Source organism: Patagioenas fasciata, chromosome 21 (assembly GCF_037038585.1).
Source record: "Patagioenas fasciata isolate bPatFas1 chromosome 21, bPatFas1.hap1, whole genome shotgun sequence".
NCBI lineage: Eukaryota > Metazoa > Chordata > Aves > Columbiformes > Columbidae > Patagioenas > Patagioenas fasciata.
The window spans coordinates 1,368,600-1,394,963 of record NC_092540.1 but is presented as its reverse complement, the minus strand read 5'-3'; the positions used below and the strand labels follow the sequence as shown (position 1 = coordinate 1,394,963).

General features: G+C 64.3%; 1 protein-coding gene across 12 annotated transcripts; it reads left to right on the top strand.

Moving 5' to 3' along the window:
- The first annotated feature begins 1,164 nt into the window (after nt 1-1,164).
- On the top strand, nt 1,165-26,116 carry PLEKHA6 (pleckstrin homology domain containing A6). Of its 12 annotated transcripts, none has more exons than XM_071817834.1 (27): nt 1,172-1,322; nt 9,969-10,049; nt 10,198-10,312; nt 10,407-10,511; nt 10,602-10,674; nt 11,348-11,448; nt 12,939-13,054; nt 13,260-13,751; nt 14,105-14,615; nt 14,776-14,862; nt 15,584-15,637; nt 17,421-17,501; nt 18,902-18,970; nt 19,349-19,429; nt 19,621-19,770; nt 19,905-20,000; nt 20,275-20,386; nt 20,544-20,683; nt 21,319-21,468; nt 22,011-22,125; nt 22,234-22,343; nt 22,518-22,700; nt 22,834-22,998; nt 23,202-23,335; nt 23,459-23,601; nt 24,161-24,284; nt 24,795-26,116. In XM_071817834.1, the coding sequence occupies exons 1-26, from the start codon at nt 1,255-1,257 to the stop codon at nt 24,274-24,276; spliced, it is 3,648 nt and encodes a 1,215-aa protein (XP_071673935.1). In that variant the 5' UTR covers nt 1,172-1,254; the 3' UTR covers nt 24,277-24,284; nt 24,795-26,116. The 12 variants fall into 12 exon arrangements, with proteins under 12 accessions (XP_071673925.1, XP_071673927.1, XP_071673926.1 ...); XM_065854692.2 differs by lacking the exon at nt 1,172-1,322 and adding an exon at nt 7,597-8,213 and having other exon boundaries at nt 12,879-13,054; XM_071817824.1 differs by lacking the exon at nt 24,795-26,116 and having other exon boundaries at nt 1,165-1,322; nt 12,879-13,054; nt 23,680-24,278.
- Nucleotides 26,117-26,364: the final 248 nt, after the last annotated feature.

Below are 26,364 nucleotides of genomic sequence, written 5' to 3'. Positions count from 1 at the left end.
CCGCTCGGTTACAAGCTGTTCCGAGGCCCACGAAGGTACAGGATCAGATCTAAAAATGAAGAGTTTCCCCATACGCCGCTATCGCACCCATGCTGACGTAAGGGAAGGGCGACATTGCCCCAGGAAGGCAGCTGGGGCGGCAGATGACAGGCTGCCCGCGGTGACAACCGCCCGGCCGGGCCAGCTCTACCATGGCACGGGAGGCAGAGCTGAGCCGCTCCTGCCCCTGGGAAATCCCCGTGGGCACACGTGGCCACCCTGGGCCATCCTGGCCACCAGACCATGACAAAGCCCGGGGTGCTCCTGGCGTCCCCCCGGCCTCGCTGCTCCGGCAGGTGCAGGGCTTGGCGCCGGCACGGCACAGCCGGCTATGCCAGGAATGTGCCGAATGTGTTGGGACTTGATGCGGGAGGTCGGGGCGCAGAGCAGCCCGTGAGTCACTCGGAGGGCTGGCAGCGGCGCGGTGAAGCTCGTGAGCTGGGGGGCAGCCAAAACCACCTAAACCACCAAAACCCCCGAACGCAGAGCCTCACCGAACCCGAGCGCCCACGGGCAGCGTGCCGGCAGCGCTCTGCCGGGGTCACGCGTGCTGGAAATGCGGCATTAGCAGAGCAACGCTCCATCCCGCGCCTCCTGCACCCCAGGGTGCTGCTTTGACAACTTTGTTTTTCATCCGTATGAGCGCACCCATTTGCTAAATCGCCCGAGCGAGAGCTGCCCGTGGGAGATCTGACAGCGGAAAATCGGTAATTTAGGCAAAACCAATCAAAAGCCTCCGCAAGGAGCAGCACAAGCTGCCGTGGCTGATGGAGCCCAGGCTGGGGTCACCCTGCTCTCTGTGCCGGGGGGCTCGGTGGTGGCAGGGTTGGCAGAGCCACCCTGCACCGGAGCATCGCTGCACCCTGCTCGGGCCCTGCGCCCTCTGAGCGCTCCCAGCTCAGGGTGTTACAAGGAGCTTGGGGCTTCTTGTCCCGTGTGAGGTGGGGAATGGGAAATCCAAAAGTGTGCGGGCGCGGGGAGCCGAGCCCCCCTGCCAGCGGCTCTTATCAGCTGCGTGTCTGCGCTTATTTACAGCTCCCTCCCGTCTCTGTGCTTTTTTAGCCGTTTGATGGTCTTCTATCATGATTAAAACCATCCCCGCAGCAGCCCTCCGCGTTCCAGCCTGCGCGGGGTGGTGCCGTGCAGATGTTTGTCCAAGGCTATTTGTGAGCACTCGCAGCCCGGACGCCCCCGGGGCCGCAGCTGGGGCTGCGAATGCAAAATTCCCTTTCTGTTGGTGTCCGATCGCCGGAGCCGGGCTGCGGTGCCACCCGACACGGGCTGTGAGTACATCCGGAGCCGTGGGAGCTGGGATGGGGATGGGGACGGGGACGGGGACTGAGCCCCTTCTGTGTCCTCCTGCGTTGGCGGGGAGACGTGGTGGCTGCCCCAGGCTGGCCAAACCAGGGGAGCCTGGCGCGGGATGCTCTGGGGACAGCGGGGGTGACACTGGGGGACAGGGGTTTGCTCCCCAGGTGCCGTTGTGCCCTGGGGATGTGCATGAGCAGAGCGGGGCTCTACCTGCTCCTGGTGATGCAGGTTAATCATTCAACCCCTTCGCAGGTTGGGTGGCACAGCCGGTGGGGCGCAGGAGGGGACATCTGTCCATCCGCTTCCCGGAGCTGAGACACAGGGACAGCCCCTGTGCTCCTCCTGCAGCGCCGGGAGCCTGAGCCCCTTCTCCCTGGGGATGTGGGCAGCCCCATGGGTACCACGGCATGCGGGAGACCCCAGCGTCAGGGCGCTGGCAGCACCGTGTGCCGGCTGAGCAGCAGACGAGGGAGCCAAGAGCTGGGCTGTAAACACGCTCGGATAAAGTTACAGCCATTGATGTTCCTTGGAAAAGCCGCTCAGAGAGCGCGGGGACCCCTGAGCTGAGAGATCCTGTCCTGCCCCGGCTCCCGCAGAGGTGGGACATGGTCCCTGGGGCTGGACGGGGACATGCGGGGCTGGATGGGGACACACGGGGCTGCTCCCGGGGTCCGTGCTGCCAAGACAGTGGTTTGGGTTGTAGAGGGACATGACGCTGCAGGAACGACCGTGGCTCCATGGGGTGTGGAGCCCCTTGCAGCCCCCCTTGCACCCCTCGGGCTGGGCTGCCGTGGCCTGCGGTGCCGTTAAAGCGGCTTCCAGCACGAGCCGAGCGTGGACGCCTTCCCGTGCTCGCCCCGCGGCGGCGCGGTGCCGAGGGGGTTAAGGCTGCCGGCAGCTGCCCTGGCTGTTAATGATTGATACCAATGACGGTCTCCATGGGCTTGGGAGGAAATCATCCACCCCGGCTGCGGGAGAGCCACAGGGAGAGCCACCGGCTTGGCAAGCGGCGCAGACGGAGGGGACGCGCGGTGGCACTGGTGAGTGTGTGCATGTCGCGGTGGCACGGGTGACTGTGCGTGTTTCCGTGTGCGTGCAGCGTTGGCAGGAGCCCGGCCGTGGCACACGTGGGCCATTGCCTTGCTGTGGCCGGTGCCTGGAGGTGGCCAAGAGCTGCCAGGGACCCGAGGTGGCTGACGCGGTGGCGGGCGCAGCAGGAAATGTGGCAGGCGCGGAAGGCACCGCGGCGCCCATCGCCGTTGGGATGATGCTGGATTAGCGTGTGCGATGGGTTAGGCAGGTGCTGAGGATTTGTCCCGGCAGGATTTCCCCAGCGCTGCTCTAATCCCCGCTCCTGACCCGAGCTGGCTCGGGAGGCCTTGGGGCTGGGTTTGTTTTGATGCCTTGTACCAGCGATTGCTTAGGACAGGTATTTCTGCCCACTGGAAGTGGTTTCTTAAAGAGCTTAGCGAGAGGTTTAAACCCTCTGGGTCTGGATTTGGCTTGCGGTTTGGATGCTGCGTTAGTGGATCACATTCGGCAGAGGTGTCACAGCTGCCCAGGCACCCCCGGACCCCCCAGCTGGGTGTTGGTGGCTGCGCCAAGCCCAGACACAAGCCAGGCACGTGGGATTTGGGCTCTGTCCCCAAGGAGGGATGATGGAGCCATGTGGTGAAAGCAGGGCCGTGCACTCGGTGCTGCCAGGGTGTGAACTGTGACCCGCTCTGCCCCGGGTCCTGGCCCCCCTGTCACACCGCTGTGACACCCCCCAAATGTCACCCCATGTGTACGGGATGCTGCTGCGCCTGCCCCCGTCTCTCCGCCTCCCGCAGCAGGACGTCTTGGCCGGGCCACCCCTGTGATGGAGCCGGGGTTGCCAGGGAGATAAAACACAAACTCCCGGCGCTTTTTGTGCATTTTCCCCGACCCCAGCTGGAGCGGAGCGGGGGACTCGCCCTCCCCGCCGTGCCGGCTGCCAGCAGCCGCTTTGTTCTCTGGAAATCCCCTGACTTCCCCCTGCTCCCGGCCATCCCGCTGCTGTGCTGAGGACAGCGGGGGCTCCTCTCCATCCCCGTGGACTCTGGCCAGCCGGGATGTCCCTGCTCGGGACCGCTGTGGCTCCTTGGCGGCGGTGACGTTCCCCGCGGGCTGTGGGTGCGCGGGAGCCGCCGGCCGCCCTTGGTGAGGACTTTGCCCCGGCTCGGCGGGGCCGGCACAGCCGCCCGGCTGCTTCCCGGCTGGATCCAGCTCAGGCTTTGCTGCCTTCCCTCCCGGCACAGCTCCCGCGGGACCCGCAGGGCCGATGTGGAGCGTGTGCGTGCAGAAGCGGGTGGGAAAGCCTGGCCTGGCCGTGCTGCTCGCCGACTGCAGCCAAAACCTGCCCGGGGTGCATGGGGCAAAGCCCCCGGAGAAGGCTGCGGCTCCAGGGAGGTTCTCTCCGGCATCAGCGGTGGGTGGTGAGCCCAGGGTGTTCCCCGCCTGGGCACCGCGGTGGCAGCTGACGTGTGCGGTTTGTCATAGGGGCGAGGTGGCAGAGGGAATGGGCGCTGGGACCAGCAGCCTCCTCCCTCCTGAGGCTGCTTGGGCATCATCCCTCTTGTGCTGCTTCGCAGCTGGAGGAAAACTTCAGCGATGGCTCCGCACCCTCGTGTGGTTTTCTAATGCCCACAAGTTTCTTCCCAAAGGCTGGTCCGGCTGCAAATCCACCAGCGCTGGGATGCCCGGGGCTGCCGCTCGGCTCTGATGAGCCCTGGCAGTGCCTGGCCGGGCACACAGGGGTTCCTTGCAGCTCTCCATCCCACCTTTGCCTCCGTCTCCTCTTCCCCTTCCTCCTTTCTCTGCCCTCTCTCAGGCTGGTGTGTAACTCTGATAGGTCCAGAGCGATTCGGATGTGCCAAGCAGTTTCCCACTGGGTTGTGGCGCAGGATTTTGGCCGGGGCTGGCACAGGACACCCCGTGCCCGGCTCTGCCGAGGGTGTGGGGAGCGCGCAGGGCTGGCGTTGTCTTTTCCTGCTTGAGTCATCCAGCGGGGCTGAAGGAGCTGCAGCGGTGCCGGGGCCTCGCTCGGCAGAGCCGGAGCTGGAGGTGGCCCTGTGAGAGACGCTGGAGCAGCCGAGCTGCTGGCGCTTGTCCCCTGGCTGCAGCGGCTCTGCCAGCCCTGCTCACGCTGCGCCTGCAGAATTGAATTCATTTATTTATTATTTTCCCTATTTTATCTCGAGCACATGCTGCACTGACCCCAAGGGGCAGAGCCGAGCCCCCTGCACCCCCTGCACCCCGCAGGACGGTGTGAAGGGTCCTGTTTATTATAATGCATTTGCTCCTGCCCTGGGCTCCCCTTGCAAGACAAGACTCAGCAGTTTGCACTTGCTCATCGGAGGGTGGATTTTCTCTGCCAGCCCCTTGCAGGGACCGTGGCGATGGGGTGACCCCACGTCCCTTCCCATGGGTGCTGAGCACTGCAGTGAACTGGGGAAAAAGGGTTTTCAAGGGCTGCGGTTGGAGAAGAGGGATGTGGCTCAGGAGGAGGAGGAGAGGTGAAGAAAGGGCTAGAAAAACAGTGGAAGGAGGCCAGCGCGCAGGGCGTGTTTGGCCGGTGGCCATGCAAGCCCCTTGCTTGGGAGCTGCCTGGATGTTCGCCCCGAGAACGCGGGTAAAACATCCAGACGAAGGGTTTTCATTATCACTTCGGAGGGGGGGTGAAGGCAGCTGTGGCCGCCTCCTCCTCCTCCCCCAGCTGCCGTGGTGCTGGGCCATGATCACCCCCTGAGCCCCCTGAGGGCGGTGGGGATGGTGAGGGGCTTGAGCTGAAATTGGGGTTGGGCCGTGGGAGGACGAGGCGGTTGGATCCCCGTGGCACACAGCCAGCGGAGCTGGGGGCCGTGCTGGCTCCGATGGGAGCCCCACGGCTCCAGCATCGCACCCTGGCCAGTGCGTGGGGGGGGATGCTCGGGCTCCCCATAACCCCCCTGCCTGTGCGATCTGCTCGGATTTATGGCTTGGCAGGCTGCAGCGCCTGGGTGGGGAGCCTGGGCCTGACCCCCCCTCCTTGCACAGGAATGGTTCCCATTAGCTGATGTCTGCCTCACGCTGGGGGGGCTTGGGGGCTGCTTGGCTGCACCCAGCCGGCCGAGCTGGGCTCACTGCTCTTGGAGAGGACCCCCTGTACCCCCTTTTTCCAGCATCCCCAGCACATCTGACCAGCCCTGTGTGTGGTGGGGGGCTCTCCCCATTGAGAGGAGGTCCCGAAGCAGCCAGTGGGCATCACCCCCCAGTGCTGTCCCCATGGCGAGGCGTGCGGGGGGGCACTGCTCCCACTCCCCCAGAGCTGGCTGCTGACACCCTGGATGCTCCGAACCAGCGTGGGTTGGTGCTGGGAAATCGCTCCCTCCTGTCACCGTTTCACCTGCTCCTCCCCAGCTGGGGCACAATTAACTCTCTCACAGCTTCACCTGCAGCCAAGTGCGGCTATAGAGCAGCCCCCCCACTCCAGCACCCTGCTGCTGCTCCGGGTGCACCCAGTGGGGATTCCTGGGCTTTGCTTGGCGACGCGTCCCAACCACCGTTTGTGGTTTGCAAGAGCTGGAAAGCCGTGACCTTGGTGGGCTGCGGAAGGGCGGGGGGCACCTACTCTCAACAAGCTGCAGCTTTGGGAAGGAGGGAGAAAAGCAGTGCTGAGTGAAAGTTTTGTTCTGCAGTTATTGCAGTTATTCCCTTCTCTTGCTCCTTACCTGCGTGAAAAAGCAAGAGGGGGTTTAGAGGGTTTTTTCTTTGATGTTTATCCCAAGGAAAAGCACCAGCTTTTCTTTCCTGGGAGGTCTGGGGGAGACCCCACCATGAGCTGCTGTTGGGTGTCGGTGGAGGTGCCGTGTCGGTGGAGGTGCCGTGTCGGTGATGGTGCCGTGTCGGTGACGATGCCGTGTCGGTGACGGTGCCGTGTCGGTGGAGATGCCGTGTCGGTGGAGATGCCGTGTCGGTGATGGTGCCGTGTCAGTGATGGTACCGTGTTGGTGGAGATGCTGTGTTGGTGAAGGTGCCGTGTCGCTGCCCACCCCCTGGATGCTAACGCCTGTGAAATGGCGCAGCTGGTGCAGGGAGAGCAGCTCCTGGGTTGAACCCAGCTCAAAGGCTCCCAAGACAGCCAGTGAGCCCCGCACATCCCCCTGTGCCTCTGAACTGGGGTGACTGGTGGGGTGACACCCCTGTGCTGGGGGGGCTGGTGTATCCAGTGCAACCACGGGTGGATGCTGTGGCTTCTGCCTTCCCTGCTCCTGCTGCACTGTCCCCTGGGTCTGCCATCCCCAAAAGGGGCCACAGCTTTGTCTGGTGGCTCCCCATCCTCCATGGTGGCCACACCACCACGTGAGCGCTGTCTTTGGCAGAGGGCTGGCACGCACCCACGGGCCGTTGGGGGACCTTGACCCCCGGCTGCTTCGCCGCGGTGGTGGTGGAGCTGTGAGCGGGGGCAGCCGGCGCCGGGGCTGGACGCAGGCAGGAGGCTGGTGCTGCTGTGTTGTGGTGGGCAGGTTTCTCTGTGTGTGGCCAGCAGTGGCCACACCGCTCAGCTCCCCCGTGCCCAGAGAGCAGCTCCGGCGCGGGGTGCCCTAAAATGGTGGATTTTGGTGTTTGGGAGCGATAATGCCGCTGTGCTGGTGCATCCTCTGCCCGTGGTGGGGACGTGGCAGGAGCAGGGGCAGCGGGAGCATCCCTGAGCCGGGCGCTGGTGCTGAGCCCGCTCGCCCAGGCCGGGTGGCCAGCAGGGCTGGAATTCAGGGCACTGGTGGTGGGGAGGAGCAGGTGAATGATGCAATGGCCGGCGGGTGGTGTCCCGAGGTGGTCCCGGGATGCGGATGATGGAGGCCAGCTGGCTCCCTGCGCTCCGCTTCCTTCTTTGGAGGTTTCTTTGAAATGTCAGCGCTGCCCTCCCTCCCCCCCAAGGCATTATCATAACAGTCCGGAGGTTTCCGCCTTCGCTTTCCAAAGCGCCGTGCCCAGGCGGAGGGTGGGGTGGGTCCCCCCCATCCTGCTTCCCGGGCTCCCCACTCTTCACCTGCTCCCTGTGAAGGGCTTCCTGGAATTTTGGGGGTGCTGAAGCCCCATTGTTGGATGTCTGCAGGGTCTCGTCCCCCCCCTGCAGCTGCTGGGTTGTTGGTCGATGCTTGTGCCCATCCTGCTCCCCAGGATTTTCCCTTGGCATGGCCTGGGGAGGGAATGGCAGCGCGGGGGGGGAACGAGGACAGTTTGGGGACAGCAGCAGGGGGAAGGGATGCAGGCGGTGAATCCAGGGCAGCGGCAGAGCTCGTCTCCACGCGGCTGCCTCCGTCGCCGCGACACCCCCCTCCCGGGCAGCCCCCGTGGGTGGGGTGGGGGGCCCAGCACCCCCGTCCTTCCCCTCTCACCCTTCACCGCCGCCAGCTGCTCCCGGGCTCCGCACCTGGGCTGGGGGAGGCGGCGTGTGCCGCGCTGCCCTTCGCCTCTCCTCTGCGCGGGGACGCCAGCGCCAGCCGTTTGTCCCCGTCACTTGCCGGCTGGCTGCCGCACACCGGGACTCGCCAACCCCCGGCTGCACCGGAGCCCAGCGCAGCTCCGCCACCGCTGCCACCGGCAGCGCCAATGCCACCGGCACAGGGCTTGGGGAACCGGGATACCTGGGAGAGGACAGCGAGACCCTTCACCCACTGCCGGCATCCCCCTGCCCGCGCGGGGCTGCTGTCCCCATGGCACGTGCCATCGCCTCGTAGCGTGGCGGCAGGTGGCACGGGGCTGGCTGTCCCCACCGCGGCCATGGCGGGAGCTGGGAGCTGGCGCTGAGCTGGGAGGGTCCCCGGCATCATGCTGAAGTTTCGGGCGGACCGGCGGGTGAGGTAGGAGCCCTGGGGGGGCTGGCAGGGGCAGGGGGGGCCGCGGGCAGGCGGTGGCAGGGGACCCTCAGCCCGGGCAGTGGCTGCTGCATTGCAGTGCTTGGGAGCGATGGGGACGCGGGAGGTTCTGGAGCAGGGTCAGCCGGGGGAGCCGCAGCTTTCAGGAGGTTCCGCGGGCGTTTCCTGGGGTCTTGCCACATGTGGGGGTGGGAGCAGGCTGGGAAGGGGGGGAATGCACTGGGGTGGGTGCCAGGAGGGGCTGCAAAGCAGGGTGGGTGTTCTGGGCTTGCTGTGGGGTGGGGAGAGAGTCCAGCCTGCGGGAACAGAGACCTGCTGTGCTGTGGGGCTGGGGGGACGTCCCTGGCTGGGGTCTGGGCACAGCGGTGGGTCAGGGCAGCCCCCGCTCCCCGAGGCTGGGGCAGTTGGGGTGCTGCCCTCTCCGCGTTTGCACCCTCCCCGTGTACCAGCAGCACGGGGGGGACTGTGACCTGCCCCAGTACCACCATGTTATCCCCCCCAAAGTCACCTGCTGGGGGCCAACAGTCTTTGAGCGTCACCAGCACGGGTGGCAGGGACGCCCGTTGCCGCTGTCGCAGCGCGGGCCGGGCTGGCTCCGCGGGTGACTCGTGTCACTCGTGGCACAGAAAACCCGGTGCTGGGGGGCTCGGGGAGCCGTTGCTGCCCCACATTGCAGGGTGCAGACGCCTCACCTGGGTTTTGCGGTGGGGGGGCTGGCGGAGCAGAGCAGAGCAGAGCAGATCCGTGGCAGGGCGGGACAGCCAGGGGGAGCAGCTCCCAGCGAGGCTTTTTTGGGCAGAAAGCAGTTAATATCCTGAGAGCCTGGCTGCAGCCCAGCCTCGGGGTGAAGCGTGTGTGGATGGGATGGTCTTGGCAGCTGCGTTTTCTTGCTCAAACTTCCCCCGTTTTGCTGACACGCAGAAGCTGGGCAGCATTCCGGGCTCTTGGTGTGTTCCCTCGCCGTGGCTGGAGGCACCGGCGGCTTTGGGAAGGAGGGGTGACCCGGGGACGGGGTCCACTGCAGAGCCCTGGGATGGACGTGCACCTCGTCCTCCCGTCCTGACGCGGCCCCGGGCAGCAGCGTGTGAGCGGGTTCTGCAGCCGGAGCAGCGAGGTGCCGGGGTTCCCAGCAATAGCGGCTCTGTGGGATGGGGCAGGGACACGGCAAACGCTGCCGGCCGAGCCCGGTGGGAGCTCTGCCTCGTTCCTCCCACCTTCAGCTGCACCCTGGTGTCACCAAAACAGCACCGGGGCTGGGGCTGAGCGGGGTCTGATCCGTCTGTGCAGGGTCTGTGTGGTGCCAGCTGACCCCGCTCTTACCCTGGCTCAAGGTGCCTTGGCCAACGGGTCTCAAAGCAGCAAGCCGAAGGGGGGGATGTGACACTGGGGACATCGCTGCAGGCACAGCCCAGGATGGGCCATTGCTGCTGCAGCCACCACTTCTGAGGGGGATTATGGTGAAGTCAGGGGTGTGTTCAGCAGAAGGAATGAGGGCTTGGCCACCAAAGACCTCATTTCAGCTCCCAGCAAGGCACTTTCTGGGAAACGCTGATGAAATGTGCTGAAGCATGGGGGCAGCAGGAGCTGGCCAGGGGGCTGCTCGGGGCAGGGACCCAGCCCCTCACCAGTGTGGGGCAACCAGGTGCTGGGGTTCGAACAGCAGACGTGGTGCTAAAATCAAAGGGTTTCTTTGGGGTAGCGGGAAGGGGAGCGCTAACCACCGCCCGCTGTCTCTCGCAGCCACAATGAAAGGCGGAACACGTTCCTGCACCCAGTGACGGGACGGGTCCCCGAGGAAAACTCAAGACTTGACTTGCAAAAGTAGGTTGGCTCCCGTCTCCTCTGGTTTGGGGAGTGGGTTGTTGTGGGGGTACAAGGTGGGCTGGGGCATGGGGGGCCGGACACCAGGGACCGGCTGCTGTGGGACACAGAAATGCAGCTCTGCTGACCCAGCTCTCCTGTGCCGCAGGCCAACCTTGGACATGTCAAGCAAAGTGGGCGGCAAGCGACCGGTGACCATCACCAGCGAGCCCTCCAACCACACCATGGTGTCGGAGGTGCCCCCGGAGCGTCCCGGAGGCCGGGTGGGTGTCCGGAGCTGTGTGGCGTGGCAGGTGACAGCAGGGACGGGGTGCAGGGACCCCCCAGGGACTGAAGGGCTCCTCTTCCCCTCTGCAGGCTGCACGTACCTCCCGCAAAGGCATCGCCTTCGGGAAGCGCTCCAATTCCATGAAGAGGAACCCCAATGCTGCCGTGACCAAAAGCGGGTGGCTGTACAAGCAGGTACCAGAGCTCCCGCCGTGCCGGGTGCCCCCCGGGGCCGGGACGCCCCCTGGCCGGGTGGGCGCTGCTCTCACCGCCGCTCTCTCGCAGGCCAGCTCGGGGGTGAAGCAGTGGAACAAGCGCTGGTTCGTGCTGGTGGATCGCTGCCTCTTCTACTACAAAGGTGCAGCAGCAAGTACCTGCCCCGGGCGCCCCCATGGCTCATGTCATAGAATTAGAGGGTCATTTGGGCTGGAAAAGCCCCTCAAGATCAAGTCCATCCGTTCCCCCACCCCTGGCACTGCCCCATGTCCTGAGAACCTCATGTCCGTCTGTCCAACCCTCCAGGGATGGTGACTCCAGCACTGCCCTGGGCAGCCTGTTCCAATGCCCCACAGCCCTTTGGGGAAGAAATTGTTCCTAAATCCAACCTCGACCTCCCCTGGTGCAACTTGAGGCCGTTTCCTCTGCTCCTGTCACTGTCCCCCTGGCAGGGCCCAGTGGCCACCAGCCAGGCACCTGCCAGCAAACCCAGGGCTGTTCCCGGGCTCGGAGCAGGTTTTGCCCGCATGGACAAAGGGCTCTGGAGCTGCCATCCCGCAGTGGCCGTGCACAGCACCCTTCTGTGCAGGCATTTGGCACCCAGGGGACCCCAGGGGTTAATGCGTTCCCTGGCAGCTCCTGGGCTCAGCCCTGGCAGCGCAGGGCATGGATTATTGAGCAGGCTGTAGTGAGAGCCCAACCCAGAGCTGCCAGGAGCACCAGGCAGCCACGGCCCCTGTCCCCACAGCAGCTCCTGGGGGGCAGCGGGGGCTCCCGGCCCCTCCATGTGTGTAACCCCCGCACTTGCCCAGCAGATGAGAAGGAGGAGAGCATCCTGGGCAGCATCCCCCTGCTCAGCTTCCGCGTGGCGGCCGTGCAGCCCTCCGACAACATCAGCAGGAAGCACACGTTCAAGGTCAGCGCCTGGTTGTGCCGGGGCTTGGTGGGGATGGAGCGCTGGGGCAGTGGTGATGCTCGCGGGGTCCACGCTGCTCCCTCTTCTTGCTTTCTTGGTGACGGGGCATGGAGCAAGTCCTGGGGATACTCTGTGCAGATGTGCCTTCTGCTGGGGGAACTGAGGCACGAGTGGGGCAAAGCAGCATCTCCGAGGTCATCACTCCCCCTAGGCCTGAGCTGCTCTTGGGCTTTGCCCCTTGGGGTGCCCTGCTGCGCCCAGCCTGGGGAGATGCTCGCCTGATGCTGGACCGATGCACAGGCTGGCGTGCACTCGCATACACTTGTGCAAAACCCTGCACCTTCCTGCAAGAGCCGGTGCCTGGGGTGCCCTCAGAGGAGGTTTTCCAGTCTAAGGGATGGATTTTTGTAGCTGCCACCCTTAAACCTGCATTACTGTGCCAGTGTCTCTGCCTGCAGCTTCTGCGGGTGAGAGAGAGAAGTGACCTGGAGGTGTCGAAATGTCTCTCTCGGCTCATGACGCTGGTGGGGAAAGAGCCTTGCAAAGCTGCTGCCCACGTACTGAGCTCTGCAGGCTCGTGCCTGCGCTTCCACCTGCACACGGGAGCTCTGGGGGATGGTTCCGTTTGGTAGAGAGGGTCCCGAGGGCCGGGAGGTCTGAGCTCCTGCCGTGCTGCAGCTTGACCTGTCTCTGTGTTTCCTCCTCTCCCCGCGGGCGAGGATCCCCGGACAGGAGGTCTCTGTTCATCCCACCACACCAGCCACCACCTAGGTAGTACCTTCTTGTGTCTGCGGTGCATGCAGGAGCGCGAGGGACCCGCAGGCTCGCCGGCACGCTCTGCTCACCCCGCTTGCGCTAACCCGGGGCTGAATCGCTTTGGTTTCATCTCTTGCTCTGGCTGCAGAGCTGGTTTTTAGAGCAGGAGTGCATGGGGGTTGCAGGAGGTGACCCCGCGCCTGGGCACGGAGGCTGCATGCTCTGGGGAAGGTGGGAACCCAAGGGAAGGGATTTAATAGGACCACCATTTTTTTTTTTAATTTAATTTTGTTTAAGAGATTTAGACCTGAAAGTCTTTCAGGGTGAAAAACCCCCTGCCCCCTTTTCTTCCTCCCATCCCTTTCCACAGAGTGGAAGCTTCAGAAAGACCCTAAATAGCCAGACCTGCCTTCCAGGTGGAGGGTGGGCACCAACATCTTGGACCAAAAGTGAACCTTTTTCCCCAAAAATTGTTGTCTGGGCCCAGAAGCCACCTTCCCCCTGCCCCTGCATGAGTCACAACGCTCCAGCCAGCGCTGCCGCTGTCACGGGGACGGGGACCCTTCCTCCCGCTTGGTGCCGCTGAGGGTGCTCGTGGCTGCAAGGCTCGGCCGGGGGGTGGCAATGGAGCTCTCACCCTCCCGTCTGTCCCCCCCGTTCTGTGCCCCTCACAGGTGACGGTGTGCTGGGTGGAGGAGACGCCGGCGGGTAACGAGCAGTCCCTGTCCCCCCAGGCCGAGCACGCCGGCATCCGCACCTACTTCTTCAGCGCCGAGAACACGGAGGAGCAGGAGTCCTGGATCCAAGCCATGGGCGAAGCCGCCCGGGTGCAGATCCCCCCCACGCAGAGGTCAGCACCCACTGTCCCCCTGTGCCCCCCACTCCCCTGATCTCTTGGAGGCGGCGCAGAGGGGCTGGGGACCTTCTGAGGGTCCCTCTGGAGAACAGAGCTGGGGGAGCGTTGACCCCAAGGCTCAGGGTAGGACAGGACGTTACCGGCCACACCGGGGCATTGCAAAGGGAAGGTGACCCTGTCCCATCTCGGCACCCTCCAGGCACGAGAAGCCCGACTCGGAAAACATCCCCCCCAGCAAACACCACCACCACCCCCACCGCAACGCTGCCCACCACGAGCACCCCAAAGCTGACCCCGACGCCAAGACCCGGGGGGAAGGCGATGGCCGCGGCTCGGAGAAGATGGAGAGGAAGTCGGAGAGGATGGAGAGCAAGAAGGAGCCCTTGGCCAAAGCCAACGGCATCGCCGGGCAGGAGGTGCCCTCGGAGCCCGGCAGCCCTTACCCCGAGGCACCGCGGGTGCCGGCGAGCGCGGAGCGGCCGTCCCAGCCCAACGGGTGGCCCTACGCCTCGCCCAGCCGCCCCGGCAGCACCGCGTACCCCGCTCCCGACGGCGAGAGCGCGGCCCAGCGCCGGGGCTTCGCCCCCCGCACCAACCCCGACAAGATCGCCCAGCGCAAGAGCTCCATGACGCAGCTGCAGCAGTGGGTGAACTCGCGCCGGGGGGCCATGCCCCCCGAGGAGCTGCAGAGGTGAGAGCTGATGGGGGCAGAGGGGGCGGTCCTGCTCCTTTTCTCCAGGGCTTCCCCTCAGCTGATGCTCTGGGAAGGTTTTTCCCCTTCCCATCCGCTTTCCTGGGGTCAGAAGATCTCCCTCCTGGGCTGTCCCGGTGTGCCCGCCCTGAGCTGTGTGTGGGACACCCCGAAAAGCTGAGCAGGGTGGGTTTTGGAGGGGAGGCCCCCACGGGGTCCCTGGCAGGAGGGGTCCCAGCCAGCTTTCCAGGCGCTGCGGTGGGAGCTGCCCGCTCTGGGGCTGCCCTCTGCCACCGCCACCCCCGCTTGCTGCCCACCAGCCCGACTCTCACGGCTCTTTTCCCCCCCAACAGCCCCACCAGGTTTTATCCCATGTCTCGCCGGGTCCCCGACTACTATTCCCCCTACTCGCCCCAGTACCCCGAGGATTACCAGTACTACCCGCCCGGGGTGCGCCCCGACAGCATCTGCTCCATGCCCGCCTACGAGCGGGTGAGCCCGCCCTGGGCGCTGGAGGACAAGCGGCACTCCTTCCGCAATGGGGGCACCTACCAGCTCCGCGACTGGAAGGAGCACCCCGGTTTTGGCCGGCAAGACGTCCCGCTTTGGCTACCGGCGCCCGGGAGGCAACCGGCTTATTTAGATGAGGTGGACGCGGCGTCGGGCTCCTTGCGGCGGATGTCCCTGCAGCCCCGCTCCCGCTCTGTGCCCCGCTCGCCCAGCCAGGGCTCCTACGCCCGCGCGCGGGTTTATTCCCCAGTCCGCTCGCCCAGCGCCCGCTTCGAGCGGCTGCCGCCGCGGGGGGACGAGATTTACGCCGACCCCACCACCTTCATGATGAGGCGATCCATCAGTTCTCCAAAGGTAACTGCCCGTCGGTGCTCGGGGTGCGCAGGGTCGGCGGGGGATGCTCGCTGGGGGTGTCAGGGCAGGGATGCTGCGGCACGGTCTGCCCTTGCATGTGCTCTCTGGCCGCTCTCACGTGTCTCTGGTTTTGGGGTGGGGGGGTCTCCTCTCTTCTCAGTATGACTATCTGGGTGACAGGCGGCCGGTCCCTGCGGGGATGTACCCCTACCACTACCCGGCATCCCCCACCGTCCACGACAAAATGGTACGTACACCGCGGGTGCTGAGGGGGCCCCGGCGGAGCGGGGTGCAGAGAGACCCCGGGGAGATGGGCCAGCGTGGGGGCTCCTTGCCTGGATGGCTGAGGAGGAACCGCTCCACTCCAGGGCAGCTTTTTGGGTCAGAGCTGGGCTGCTCTGGGGCTGCTGGGGACTGCGGGTCCTTTTATTGGCCATACTGGGAGGAAACCCTTGCGGAAAGGCCCCCGGTCCCTGCCCTGCAGCCCCTGGGGCAGTGGGACACCATCCATCCCGTGGTGCTGAGCCGGTCCCTGGCTGAGCCTGGCGCACACCCCGCACTGCTCCCCTCTCGCTTCCTCACCTCTGGCTACAGCCGCTGCTTTTCCTGCCTCGTGTTTCCCCTCGGAGCGCTGGGGGTCGGAGCCAGAGGGGTGAGGTGTCCCCAGGCTGCGGGCAGGACCGGCTGTTGCAGGAGGGAGAAGCGCAGGTTGCCACAAGCCACCCATGCTCCATCCATCCTCGCCAGCCAGGGCTGCAGGGAAGGGCTGTGCCTCGTCCAGGCACCACGAGCCGGGAGCAGCGCGCGTCTCCATGGGGCACATCGCGGCAGCTCCGTGCCAGGAGGTGCCCAGCTTCCCCGGCCGAGAGGTCTTGGCGCTGCCATAGCCTTCACCTAACCGCTTTGCTTCTTCTTTTATATGTTCTGTGTGTTCGTTTTCTTGCCGCATGCCTGCTGGCTCCTGGTAGGATGAACTTTTAGACCTTCAGTTGCAAAGAAACCTAGAGTATTTGGACCAGCAGGTAGGCAGAGCTGGCTGCAAGCCTCATGCTGCTTCTGTCCCCGTGTGCCCCGTCCCCAGCGGCGTTCTCCTCCCTCCCAGCGCAGCATCTCTTCCCCTAACATCCATCCTCACCCTTCTTGGCATTAAAGCAGCACGAGTTGTCTTTGGTTTGCTTCTTCCATCCTCCCTGTCTGTAGGGTCACTCATTGTGCTTGGCAGAACGATCCCCCAGATGGTGCCTTCTGTGTGGGGTGTTGGAGCCACTGGGGGGTTCTGGGGGGGATCTGGGGCAGCTTCTCCTGTTCCTGGGGCCTCAGGGAGCTGCCCCTGGCAGGCGTGGGGGGGGCACCCAGCTCAGAAACCCTCCCCAGGTCACTCAGCACCGCGCTGGATTGGGGACACAGATGCCCGGTGCCAACGTGGCCATGTCCCCACACCCAGCAGTGCCTTGGTACCTTCGGGGGTCCCAGGGCTGGTGTCCCCCATGCCGGGGGGGCTGGGTGAGCCGTGGGAAGCCAGATGGGTGCAAGGTGGTTTTGGTGATGTGCTGGCCCTGTTCCCCCTCAAAGGCGAGGGGTTTGATGCCAGGTGGGCACGAGGCACCCCCAGGACTGATACCAGCGCAGCAGCTCTGGGGTTTTTGCATGCCAGGGGTGTTTGGAGGAAAACCGTGAAGTGGCTCCATCCCAGGAGCACTGGGAGGGACAATCCAGCTGGGAGAGACCCCGGGGCTGGTGGGGTGGGAACCGCAGGCAGGGGCAGAGCTGGAAGCTGGGGACAGGAGCCACCGGCCCGTGCTGCGGCGCAGGCGCTCGCCTGCAAAAGCCAGGCTTGCTGCCCCTGAGGCAATCTCATTAGTCTGCAAATCTCCGTCCGTGCAGTAATCGCCAAGATCTGTGTCTGCCTTGGAGCAGAGCCAGGGGCAGGCAGGAGCACTCGCCGCAATAAAAGCTCTCTGGATTATTTCACAGCCATCGGCAGCAGCGCCCGCTCTGCGAGGCTCTTTAAAACACTCCCTAAAAAGGCTTTGCATCTCCTCCTCCTCTCCCACTGACCTCTGCAGAGACTCATTTGGAGTAACACTCCCAAGTATCTCTTTTCAAACAGCTTGCTGCTTTATTTTCTCTCTCCTTCCTTGTCTGGTCGCAGGGTGGCTCCCTGGCTGCGCCCCACTTGTTGCCTGCCCCCCAAGTCGGGCTTTGGTCCTTGGTTTGTGTTTAAACTGCTGTCACCCCTTGGACCTTGAGTGTCATGGCCGCAAGGCACGAGTGGCTTCCTTTGCATCGTCTGTGCTGGGTCCTGCAGTGATTTTCGGATCCAGGTCCCACCAGGTTGCTGGGCAGGGAGGGGGACACTGCTGTCCCCGCCCCCAGGCTTTGGTCACCTCCCCTATGCGCAGCCCCAGCTCTGCGGGTGGACGGGGCACCGAGCTGTGTGTCAGCACGAGGAGTGGGGTCCGTCCGTCTGTCTGTCTGCTGGGACCACGCCGTGTGCCGCAGCCGTGGGCGTCTCTGTGCCAGTCTGTGTCTGTGTGGGCAGTTTGCTGCCGCCCAGCTCGGGGCTGGCTCTGTTTTACCTGTATTTTCCCCTCAGTAAAGTTTTCAGGGCATGCAAGCAGCCCAGGATGCTCTTGAGTGCACAAAAGGGAGCAGCAGTGGCCCGGGGCAGCTGTCCCCGCACAGCTCGGGCCCCTGGGCCATCTCTTGGAGGTGGCATCCTGCAGCCGATGCCCTGAGCTGCTCCGGTGTCACCAAGCGCGTCCCTGCTGACCTCTCTGCACTTTCCTCCCCTGTCTGCCGTAGATGAGCGAGAGCGAAACCCTGATCAGTATGGTGAACAGGATGGTGGAGACCTCCTCCCCCAGGGCTCAGCTCTACATGCAAGTAAGGCCCTGGCCGCAGGCCCTGCATGGCAGCCACGCCGGCCACCCCACGCTCATCCCCGAGGTCACCTCCTGCCATTGCCACTCATGCAGGCTCCAGCATCCATGCGGCTCCGGCACATCACGCTCTCGGGGACCTGCTAGTCCATCCCAGGCTTTGCTAATCCATCCATGAGCCATTAAAACCTGGCAAATCCTTGTGCTGAGGGCGCGAGGTGGGGACGCAGCGGTCCTGGACTCGTCCTCCTTCGGGCTGGACTTGGGTGCTTTGCTCACCCTCTGTTTGCTGTGGAGCGTTGATGAGAAAAGGGGAAGGTGTAGGATGACTTAGAGCCAGGAACCCAGCCCAAGGCTCTTCAACCAAAGCAATAACTCCTGTAACAGGGAGGTGAAACAGCCTCTCACCGCCCAAGGCTCCGCAGTTTTCAGTTCCCTTGCCCGGAGAGGCTGCAGGAGCATCGGGATGTCCCTGCTCGTGTTGAGCTGCCGCTCCGAGCCCAGGCAGGTCCTGTCACCTGGGCATGTGGCTGTGGGTCACTGTGACCCGCAGCCCATCGTGCTGCCAGCCCCGGGCAGGGGGTCCCGGCCCCCCCGTGCTGCCCAGGGCAGCTCCTGGTGTGCAGAGCCCGGGCGATCGCTGGGTTTTCCAATGGCCGGAATGTGCCTGTTCCCGTCTGCCGTGCGTGGGGACCGGGATGTGCTGGAGGGCGAAGCTGGAGCTGCTGAGATGCTCTCACTGCCCCGAGGCAGCAGCATCCCCCTGTCTGCCAGACTCTGCCCCGAGCCGTGCTGGGCATTTCCCAGGTTCAAGTCTATTTGCATTGTCCCGTAGTTTTAAATGGCTCTAAAGTAGCATCTTGCTTTCTAGCAATAATGATCCCCTTCTTCCTATCTTATGCCTTTCATCTCAAGATCTCAGAGGCATTTAATTGTTGAGGTCCCATTAGTAATTTAGATTTCCAGGAAAGGAAAATGACTCACAGAGAAGCCGGATGGTAAACAGCTCCTGATGCAGCTGCTGATTTATCGGTGTTTCCACTCTGCTAAGTGGGATTACAGCTTAATCTTTCTGCCTTTGTTTCCCTGCCTGTGACACGGTGGCAGTTACGCGCCAGGCAGTTAATGATTCACGAGCATCTCTTTAACTCAGCTCTTGGCGTCCTGCGGGGAGGTTGTGTCCGGATAATCCCCCTGGCTCACCCAGCGATGGGCGCTGGGGGTGGGGGGGAGGTTGTGCCTTCATCCCAGACACCGAGCAGGGCCAGAGCTCCAGAACCATCCCTGCAGCACCTCCCGGCGATACCGGCGTCTCCCCGGCCGTGGGAGCACCCGGAGCTCGGCTCTTGCCTCTCCCCGCTCTCGGGAGCCCGGAGCTGGGCTCACCCCACGCTCTGCTTGCAGGTGACGCCCTTCCCAGAGACCTACAGGGAGACGCTGCACACCTACAAGATCAGTGAGCAAGACACCGATGTAAGAGCAAACACCTGTCCTGTGTGTCCTGTGCTGTTGTCCCTGTCCCCCGCAGCAGGTCTGCTGTCCCCACAGAGAGAGCACAGCTGGGATGGGACCTGGTGTTGCCCAGGGACTGAATCCTCCACTGAGCTTAGCTCCCTGCTCTTGCCCCATGTCCTGTGTCACCCTGGCTGGGGGCTGAGTCCCTGCAATGAGAGCCGTGGGCTGGAAACCCTCCCAGGACCATATATTGTCCCAAATCCATGAGCCATGTCCTGGCTGCATCGTCTCTGCCAGGGAACTCAGCCCTGGCTGAGCACGGAGCCATTTGCGCGGGTGCACCCCATTACAAGGATCTCATCCTCCCCTCCCTTTCTCTTTCCCCTCCGGGGCCAGAAGCTGCTGGGGAAGCTGTGTGAGCAGAACAAGGTGCTGCGGGAGCAGGAGAGGCTGGTGCAGCAGCTCCGAGCAGAGAAGGTACATGGTGGGCAGCTCAAGCAACCGGCCAGGGACAAACCTGGCTGCACGTGGTGGCCGTGACCAGACAGCACCTTTGTGCCGGGGAAGTGACACATTCTGCTGTCTTGGGGACAGCTCAGCAGGAACATTTCTGAGCTGGGGGAGATGTCCAGGCTCTCATGGCTGCATCTCCCTCTTGTCCACCCCAGGAGAGCCTGGAGAGTGCCCTGATGGGGACGCACCAGGAGCTGGAGATGTTTGGGAGCCAACCCGCCTACCCGGAGAAGCTGCTGCACAAGAAGGAGTCGCTCCAGAACCAGCTCATCAACATCCGTGTGGAGCTGTCACAGGCCAGCACGGTAACGGGGTCCTCGTTCCAGCAACCCCGAGCGGCCACCAGGCCTGTCCCCCACCGCCACGGTCCCTTTTCTCCTTCCTGTAAAAAACAAAAACCTGCCAAAGACCCCCCTAATCCCCTCATCTTCCCCCCCAGGCCCTGGCGAACAGCACCGCCGAGTACGAGAGCCTGGAGAGTGAGGTGTCCGCCCTGCACGACGACCTGTGGGAGCAGCTGAACCTGGACATCCAGGTGAGCAGGACCCCACCATCCCTGGGGTCCCCCCACCATCCCTGGGGTGCTCCCCACGCTGCTGGGTCTCCATAAACCACCCCCAGCCCACAGCAGGTGCCTCAGGGTGCAGAACAATGGCTCCGGGCAGGAGATGAGTGGTGGGTGTGATGGTTCAGACCCCCCGGGCTGTGTCTCCCTCGGCTGAACGCCCACAGGTCCTGGGGTGCAGCAGAACCGGGGTGCAGGGGAGCAATGGGAGTGCTCTGACTGCTGCGTTTTCTCTCCCCTCCAGAACGAAATGCTCAACCGGCAGATCCAGAAGGAGATCTGGCGGATCCAGGACGTGATGGAGGGGCTGCGGAAGAACAACCCGTCCCGCGGCACGGACACGGCCAAGCACCGGGGTGAGCAGGGCCCGTCCCTGCCCTGGCACGGCACAAACCCCGGTGTGCCGCGGCGTGGGGCGTCCCCGGTGCCTCTGCTGCCACGAGGCAGACGGCAGCACCCACTCGGGGAGATGGAGGCCGTGGGGCGCACGCTTATTTCTGCTCCTCTCTGCAGTGGCCATCGGCCCCTCGGGGACGTACAGCTCCAACAGCCCCGCCAGCCCCCTGAGCTCCGCCAGCCTCACCAGCCCCCTCAGCCCCTTCTCCCTCGTCTCCGGCTCCCAGGGCTCACCCACCAAGCCAGGACCCAGCGAGGTGAGTGTGCTGGGGTGTCACCAGGGAACCCTTTGCCACCATGGTGTCCCCAGCCTGGCCTGAGCCCTCGCTCTCAGTGGCGCCGGGCACAGAGCACGGCTGGCTTTCCTCGTGGCTCTGCCTGGGGACACCGTTTTGGCCACCTGCATGGGCTGTGGTGACCCTCAGTGACGTCTGGATCCACGGGCTTTGCAGCCCTGAAGGCTGAGAGTTGCTCAGCTCCAGCTCCTGCTGCCACCACCCTCCCGTCTCACTGCCCGTGGTGACACCAGCGCTGCTGGACCCTGAGCTTCATCCGTGTGAAGTTTTGGGTGGAATCTGGGGGCTCCCCAACCCCGCCTGGCTGCACGGAGGCGCTGCCAATGTCTCCTGGGGGCTGGGAGCCCCTCGCTCGGGCAGCCCCCGAGCCCTGCCTGGCCCTGGGGACGTGCAGCAGCGAAGGGAGCGTGAAGCACTGTCCCCTCTGCATGGGGACACGAAGCCCGCGGGGCCCCGGGAGCAGCAGCCGGCTCCTCGCCCTCCTCCTTCCTTGGCTCGACGCTTCCACTGTGTTGTCTCGATCTTTTTCTAACTGCCTCTTCCTTCCTGGCTCTCAGTGTCTCTGCTCTCTCGCCTCACGCTCCTCTCCACCCCAGGAACCGGGTCCGCCTCGACCTCCCCTCCCCAAGTCCTACGTCCCCCTGGAGTCTCCTCCGACCGTCCCTCCGCTTCCCAGTGACAGCCGCCCCTGGCCGTACCCCACCTCCCCTTCCTGGCAGCACAGCGGCGAGGCCAAGAGGGGACAGGTACCGACACCTCTGGAGCGGCCAGGGCTCCCATCCTCTTCCTCACCGAGACATCGGCTGGCAGGGGCTGGGCCGAGGCAGGCGATGGGGCTGCCCCGGCAGAGGGGACAGGGACAGTGTGGAGGTCGCACTTGGCCAGGGGACAGCAGCTTGCAGCTGGTACCTGCCCTCTCCAAGGGGAGGAATGGGCAATGTCCCCTGGGCAGCCTCACCGTGGCCATCCTGTCCCCACCAGGTCCCCTGCACCCACATACAGCATCCCCTGGATGCCCCCAAAGCTGCTGCAGCCCCACATCAGCCCCTCTGCTTTCCTCTGCCCTCACCTCTCTCACTGTCCTTCTGTGGCACCGCTCCCCCTGGCAAGCTCTGCCAGTGGGGCTGACCCCCGCAAAACCCCTGTCCGGATTTGGGAATCGCTGGTAATTCCTTGGCCGTGGAAGGGAGCGTGTCTGCAGGCTGCGTGTCACCCCATGGCTGCGGAGGGCAGCGGGTCTGTCCCCAGCCAGGACAGGGTCTCACCAGGGACCTGCTTTCCCTTGCAGCCCAAGCTGAGCTTCGAGCAGAGCAAGAAAGAGGCACAGCGAGCGGCCCCCCCCGGACCCCAGGAGCAGGGTCGGCAGGAGCAGGAGGCGGACAAGCAAGCGGCTCTCAACAAGGGTACAGCACCTGGGGCAAGGGGTCCCCTCCTGGGAGCTCCCTGTGCCTCGCTGGGCCCTGCCCCTGTTCCCCGGGGCACTCAGCCTGGTGTTTGGGTTTGCTCCGCAGTGGGCATCGTGCCCCCCAGGACCAAGTCCCCGGCGGAGGAGGAGGCGGTGCCGGCGGCTGGCGTGGCGAGGAGGAGCACCGGCGGCATGGCCAACGGGCTGGGCTCTCGGGTAGGGCTGGGGCAGCAGACCGGGGGCTGTATTACAGCCTGCAGCCTCCTCGGGACCCCCGGGCTATTCCAGCATGTTCCCCCCACCCCAAGAGGGGGCTGAGCATCCCCATTGCAGGGGGCTGTGGCACGGGGTGGATGCGGGTGCGTGACCATGGGGCTGGGCTCCCCCCAGGAGAGACCGAAGAGTGCCGTGTTCGCCAACGAGACGAAAGTGAAGATGAGTGTGGAGGAGCAGATTGACCGCATGAAGCGGCACCAGAGCGGCTCGATGAAGGAGAAGCGGCGCAGCCTGCAGCTCCCCAGCAGCCAGCAGCCCGACACCCCCGGCACGAAGGCACCCGCCTCCTACAAGGTGGTGAGTCCCTGCGCCGGCCGCGGGGCTGGGAAGAACCAGCTGTTGCTTTGCAGAGCGACTGAGGTCCCTGACGAAGCAGAGGGGACGCTGGGGACTGGGGAAGGGGACAATGTGCCATCCCGGTCCCTCGCAGGTGCGCCGGCACCGCAGCATCCACGAGGTGGACATCTCGGACCTGGAGGCAGCGCTGCGTTCCGACGACCCCAGCAAGGTCTATGAGACGCCCCAGGAGGAGATCGCCCGACTGCGCAAGATGGAGCTGGAGCCGCAGCACTACGACGTGGACATCAACAAGGAGGTGAGGACGGGGTGTCCCGGGGGAGCTGGCAGCCTGGGGCATCCCTCCCTCCGCACCCTGCACCGGGGGGTTGATCCAGCTCAGAGTGCCCGGCCAGGGGCTGCCCTGCCCAGGCAGGTGCTGGGGTGAGCGGGACAGGTGGGTGCTGGGCTGGGGATGGGTCCGCAGCGCTGGCTCAGCTCAGCCCTCTCCTCTGCACCCAGCTCTCCACGCCGGACAAAGTCCTCATCCCTGAGCGGTATGTGGAGCTGGAGCCTGATACGCCGCTCAGCCCCGAGGAGATGAAGGAGAAGCAGAAGAAGGTGGAAAGGATCAAGACCCTCATTGCCAAATCCAGGTGAGGCTGCTGTACCCCTGCCCGCACCAGCCATCCTGGGGGGCACCCACCTGCACCCCTTCCCCAGCCACGTGTGTCCCGTTGAAACCGGGAGTGGGTGCTGATGCCGGGCGCTCTATGCAGCCTGCAGAACGTCATCCCTCTGAGCGAGGGGGAGGTGGACGCCCCCCAGGACCCCGAGAGCCAGCTGCAGGAGCAGGAGAAGAGGATCGAGATCTCGTGTGCGCTGGCTGCCGAGGCCTCGCGCCGCGGCCGCATGCTCTCGGGTAAGGAACGGGGGTGCGGGGGGTCAGAGTTGTGCCAGAGGACACTGAGGTTGGATCCTGGGGACAATTTCTCTGCAGAAAGGATCGTCAGGCATTGGAACAGGCTGCCCAGGGCAGTGCTGGAGTCACCATCCCTGGAGGGTTGGACAGAGGGAGATGAGGTTCTCAGGACACGGGGCAGTGCCAGGGCTGGGGGAACGGGTGGACTCGATGGCGTTGAGGAACCTGGAGCCTTGCGAGGAGCGTTGGCTCAGGATGGCAGCGCCTGGCCGTGCAGCGTGCGGTGACACGCCGAGCCCCAGCGAGCATGGTGACGTGCCACAGCTGAGCGAGGATGGTGGCGCTGCCCCAGCGAGCACGGTGACATGCCATGCCCTGTCCATGAGGAGCCCTGCGGGGACTCACGTGTGCGTGCCAGGGCCAGGCACCGCTGTGGCTGTTCGTCCTGACCGCGCTTGCTTCCTCCCGTCCTTCCTCTCCCTCTCCTCCCCTCCGCTAACCTCTGGCTGGGTCTCCTCCGTCCCCTCGTCCAGCAGCTTCTCCCATATCTCGTTTCCAGCTCAATGCGCTACCCCAAGCCCTCCCACCTCCCCAGCCTCCCCGACTCCACCGACCAACCCCCTCTCGTCTGAACCATCCCGGGGTGCCGACAACAGCCATTTTATGCGTGTCTGAGCCATGAAGTAAGAACCTCTTCTCTCCTACTTCATCCCACCCTCTCTCCATCCCGGGGCGGACGGATGGGGGGTGCCTCTTCTGTGCCTGGCGTTATCCATCGCTGCTTGCTCCAGCTAATGTCTCTCCAGCCACGTCAGCCCCATCTCCTCTCATGGACTAAGTGCCCGTGTCCTGCAAGGCAAAGCCCCTCCAGGCTCAGCCGGGACCCAGCGTGGGCAGGGGGGCTCTGCTGCCCCAGGCAGGGGGGCCATACAGGGAGCAAAAGTGGGGAGTCTCGGGGTGAAGCTCTGGGGGATACCCGCCCTGGCATGTCCACGTTGGTGGCTGCAAAGTGGGGGATACGGCGTCCCCCTGCGTGGTTGGAGGTCCCCCCAGGGAGCTGGGTGCATAGAACCAGATCTGTGGTAGGTTTTCCTCCGAGCAGGGCAGGAGAAGGGTCTGTGGGGCGGGCACAGGGGCTGCCCCACCACCGGCCACCCCACGCGTAGCTCATCCCCGCTCTCCTCTCCCTCCAGCTCAAGCCCTGGCTGCTGCCGGCACCAGCAAGTTCCACGGGGCCACGTTTTAGTGCCCTGACACGACACCTGAACCTCTCGCCATCATTTTCGGTTCTCCCGGACCCCCTTCCCTCCCGCCGGCGGCGAGACCACCCGGCAAAGCCGCCCGGGGAGACGCAGCACCAATGGCGCCGTGTGCGCGCCGGGACGTTGTCCGCCAGAGCGTGGTCCCCAAGGAGCCCCTGGGCCACCAGCCAGCGTGGGGACATATCGGCGGTGTCCTGGGCATCAGGCTGGCGTGGACAGCGGGCAGGGCCATCTGCAGCAGCTGTGTCTGTGCCAGGGCAGCCCTGGGGGAGCGAAGGACACCCCGGGCTCCCTGTGCTGATGTGTTGGTCTCCCAAAGGTCTGTGAAATGGCTCTTCGGGGCAGACCTGCCAGTCCCCACCGTGGGTGGTGCTTCCGCTGGACTGGGATGCTCCTGGGGCTCCTCATCCCCTCCCTGTGCCCTGAACCTGCTTTTAGCATCGGTCAGGTTGGGGGGGGTCACTGGCAGAGCCCATCCCATTGCTCATCGGCTTGTGGCTCAGCAGGAGGAAGAAGGAGCCAGGTCAGGGACAGGATGGATGGAGATGGGACTGGGGGGACACAGTGCCCGGGGCACTGTGGGCACGGAGCAGGAGGTCTGGGCAGGGAGGGGGACGTTGCAGGGGAGCGGAGGGGCAGTGGGGGTGAGGTGGGATAGCGAAGCCGCGGGATCGGCAGGGACCCCTCTGCGGGTGGATGGAGATGGTGACAAGGAGGGGAGGGGGCTTGGGGCCAGGTGGCAGCAATGGGGCTCGTCTGTGGCGTGGGGAGCAGCACCCCGGCTGCCCCCGCATCCCGCTGTCACCTCTGTCCCCTGAAAATCTGGCACTGCGTCTCAGCCCGAGACCTCGCCATTGCACTCCAGACTCTTGGGCTTGTTTGGTTTTCCTGTAGCGAGTTTACCCTTTTCTTTCACTTTCTGGAGGGGGGGCGGAAAAATCGGGTTCTGTCTGAAGAGTGGGATCCCACGGTGCTGGGACGGGGTGAGGAGCTGGAGCCCGTCTGTCTGTCCGTCCTGCAGCTGTTTCTGACCCGGCCTGATCCTGACACCCCAGGACCCAGCCCTGCACCCCCCGCACCCCCGAAATCCCCATCACCCACCGTAGCAATACTGTAGGATCCCGGCGTCCCGCTCCTGAGCCTCCCGCAGCCCTCTTAGCTCATAAAGCTGGCCCTTTATTTTGCTATTACATGCCTTAATATATGTTTTATGGAAATTATACATTTATAATATATATCTATATTTGTTTTTCTCTTCTTTTCTGGGAGGTACTGTTTGTGCTAAGCTCTCTGTCCGCAGGGTTGTTGGCACCAGCCCTGCCGGTGAGGTACGGAAGCAGATTCTTTGCCAATTTATCAGTAAAAAAACAAAAAAAAAAGAAAAAAATACTATTTAAAAAAATATATATATATTTTCTGCTTTTATTAAAAGCAAATTTATTTAAAAATAAAATATAAAGAGACTGTAAGTTTTAAGAGATGATGCATTTATTTCCCTGTC

Coding starts and splice junctions, on each gene's coding strand:
- PLEKHA6 (XM_071817824.1), top strand. CDS start 1,255: ATGCAAAATTCCCTTTCTGTTGGTGTCCGATCGCCGGAGCCGGGCTGC. Junction 20,684..21,318: donor CCAAGCCAGGACCCAGCGAG/GTGAGTGTGCTG, acceptor TCTCCACCCCAG/GAACCGGGTCCGCCTCGACC. Junction 22,126..22,233: donor GCAAGCGGCTCTCAACAAGG/GTACAGCACCTG, acceptor TTTGCTCCGCAG/TGGGCATCGTGCCCCCCAGG.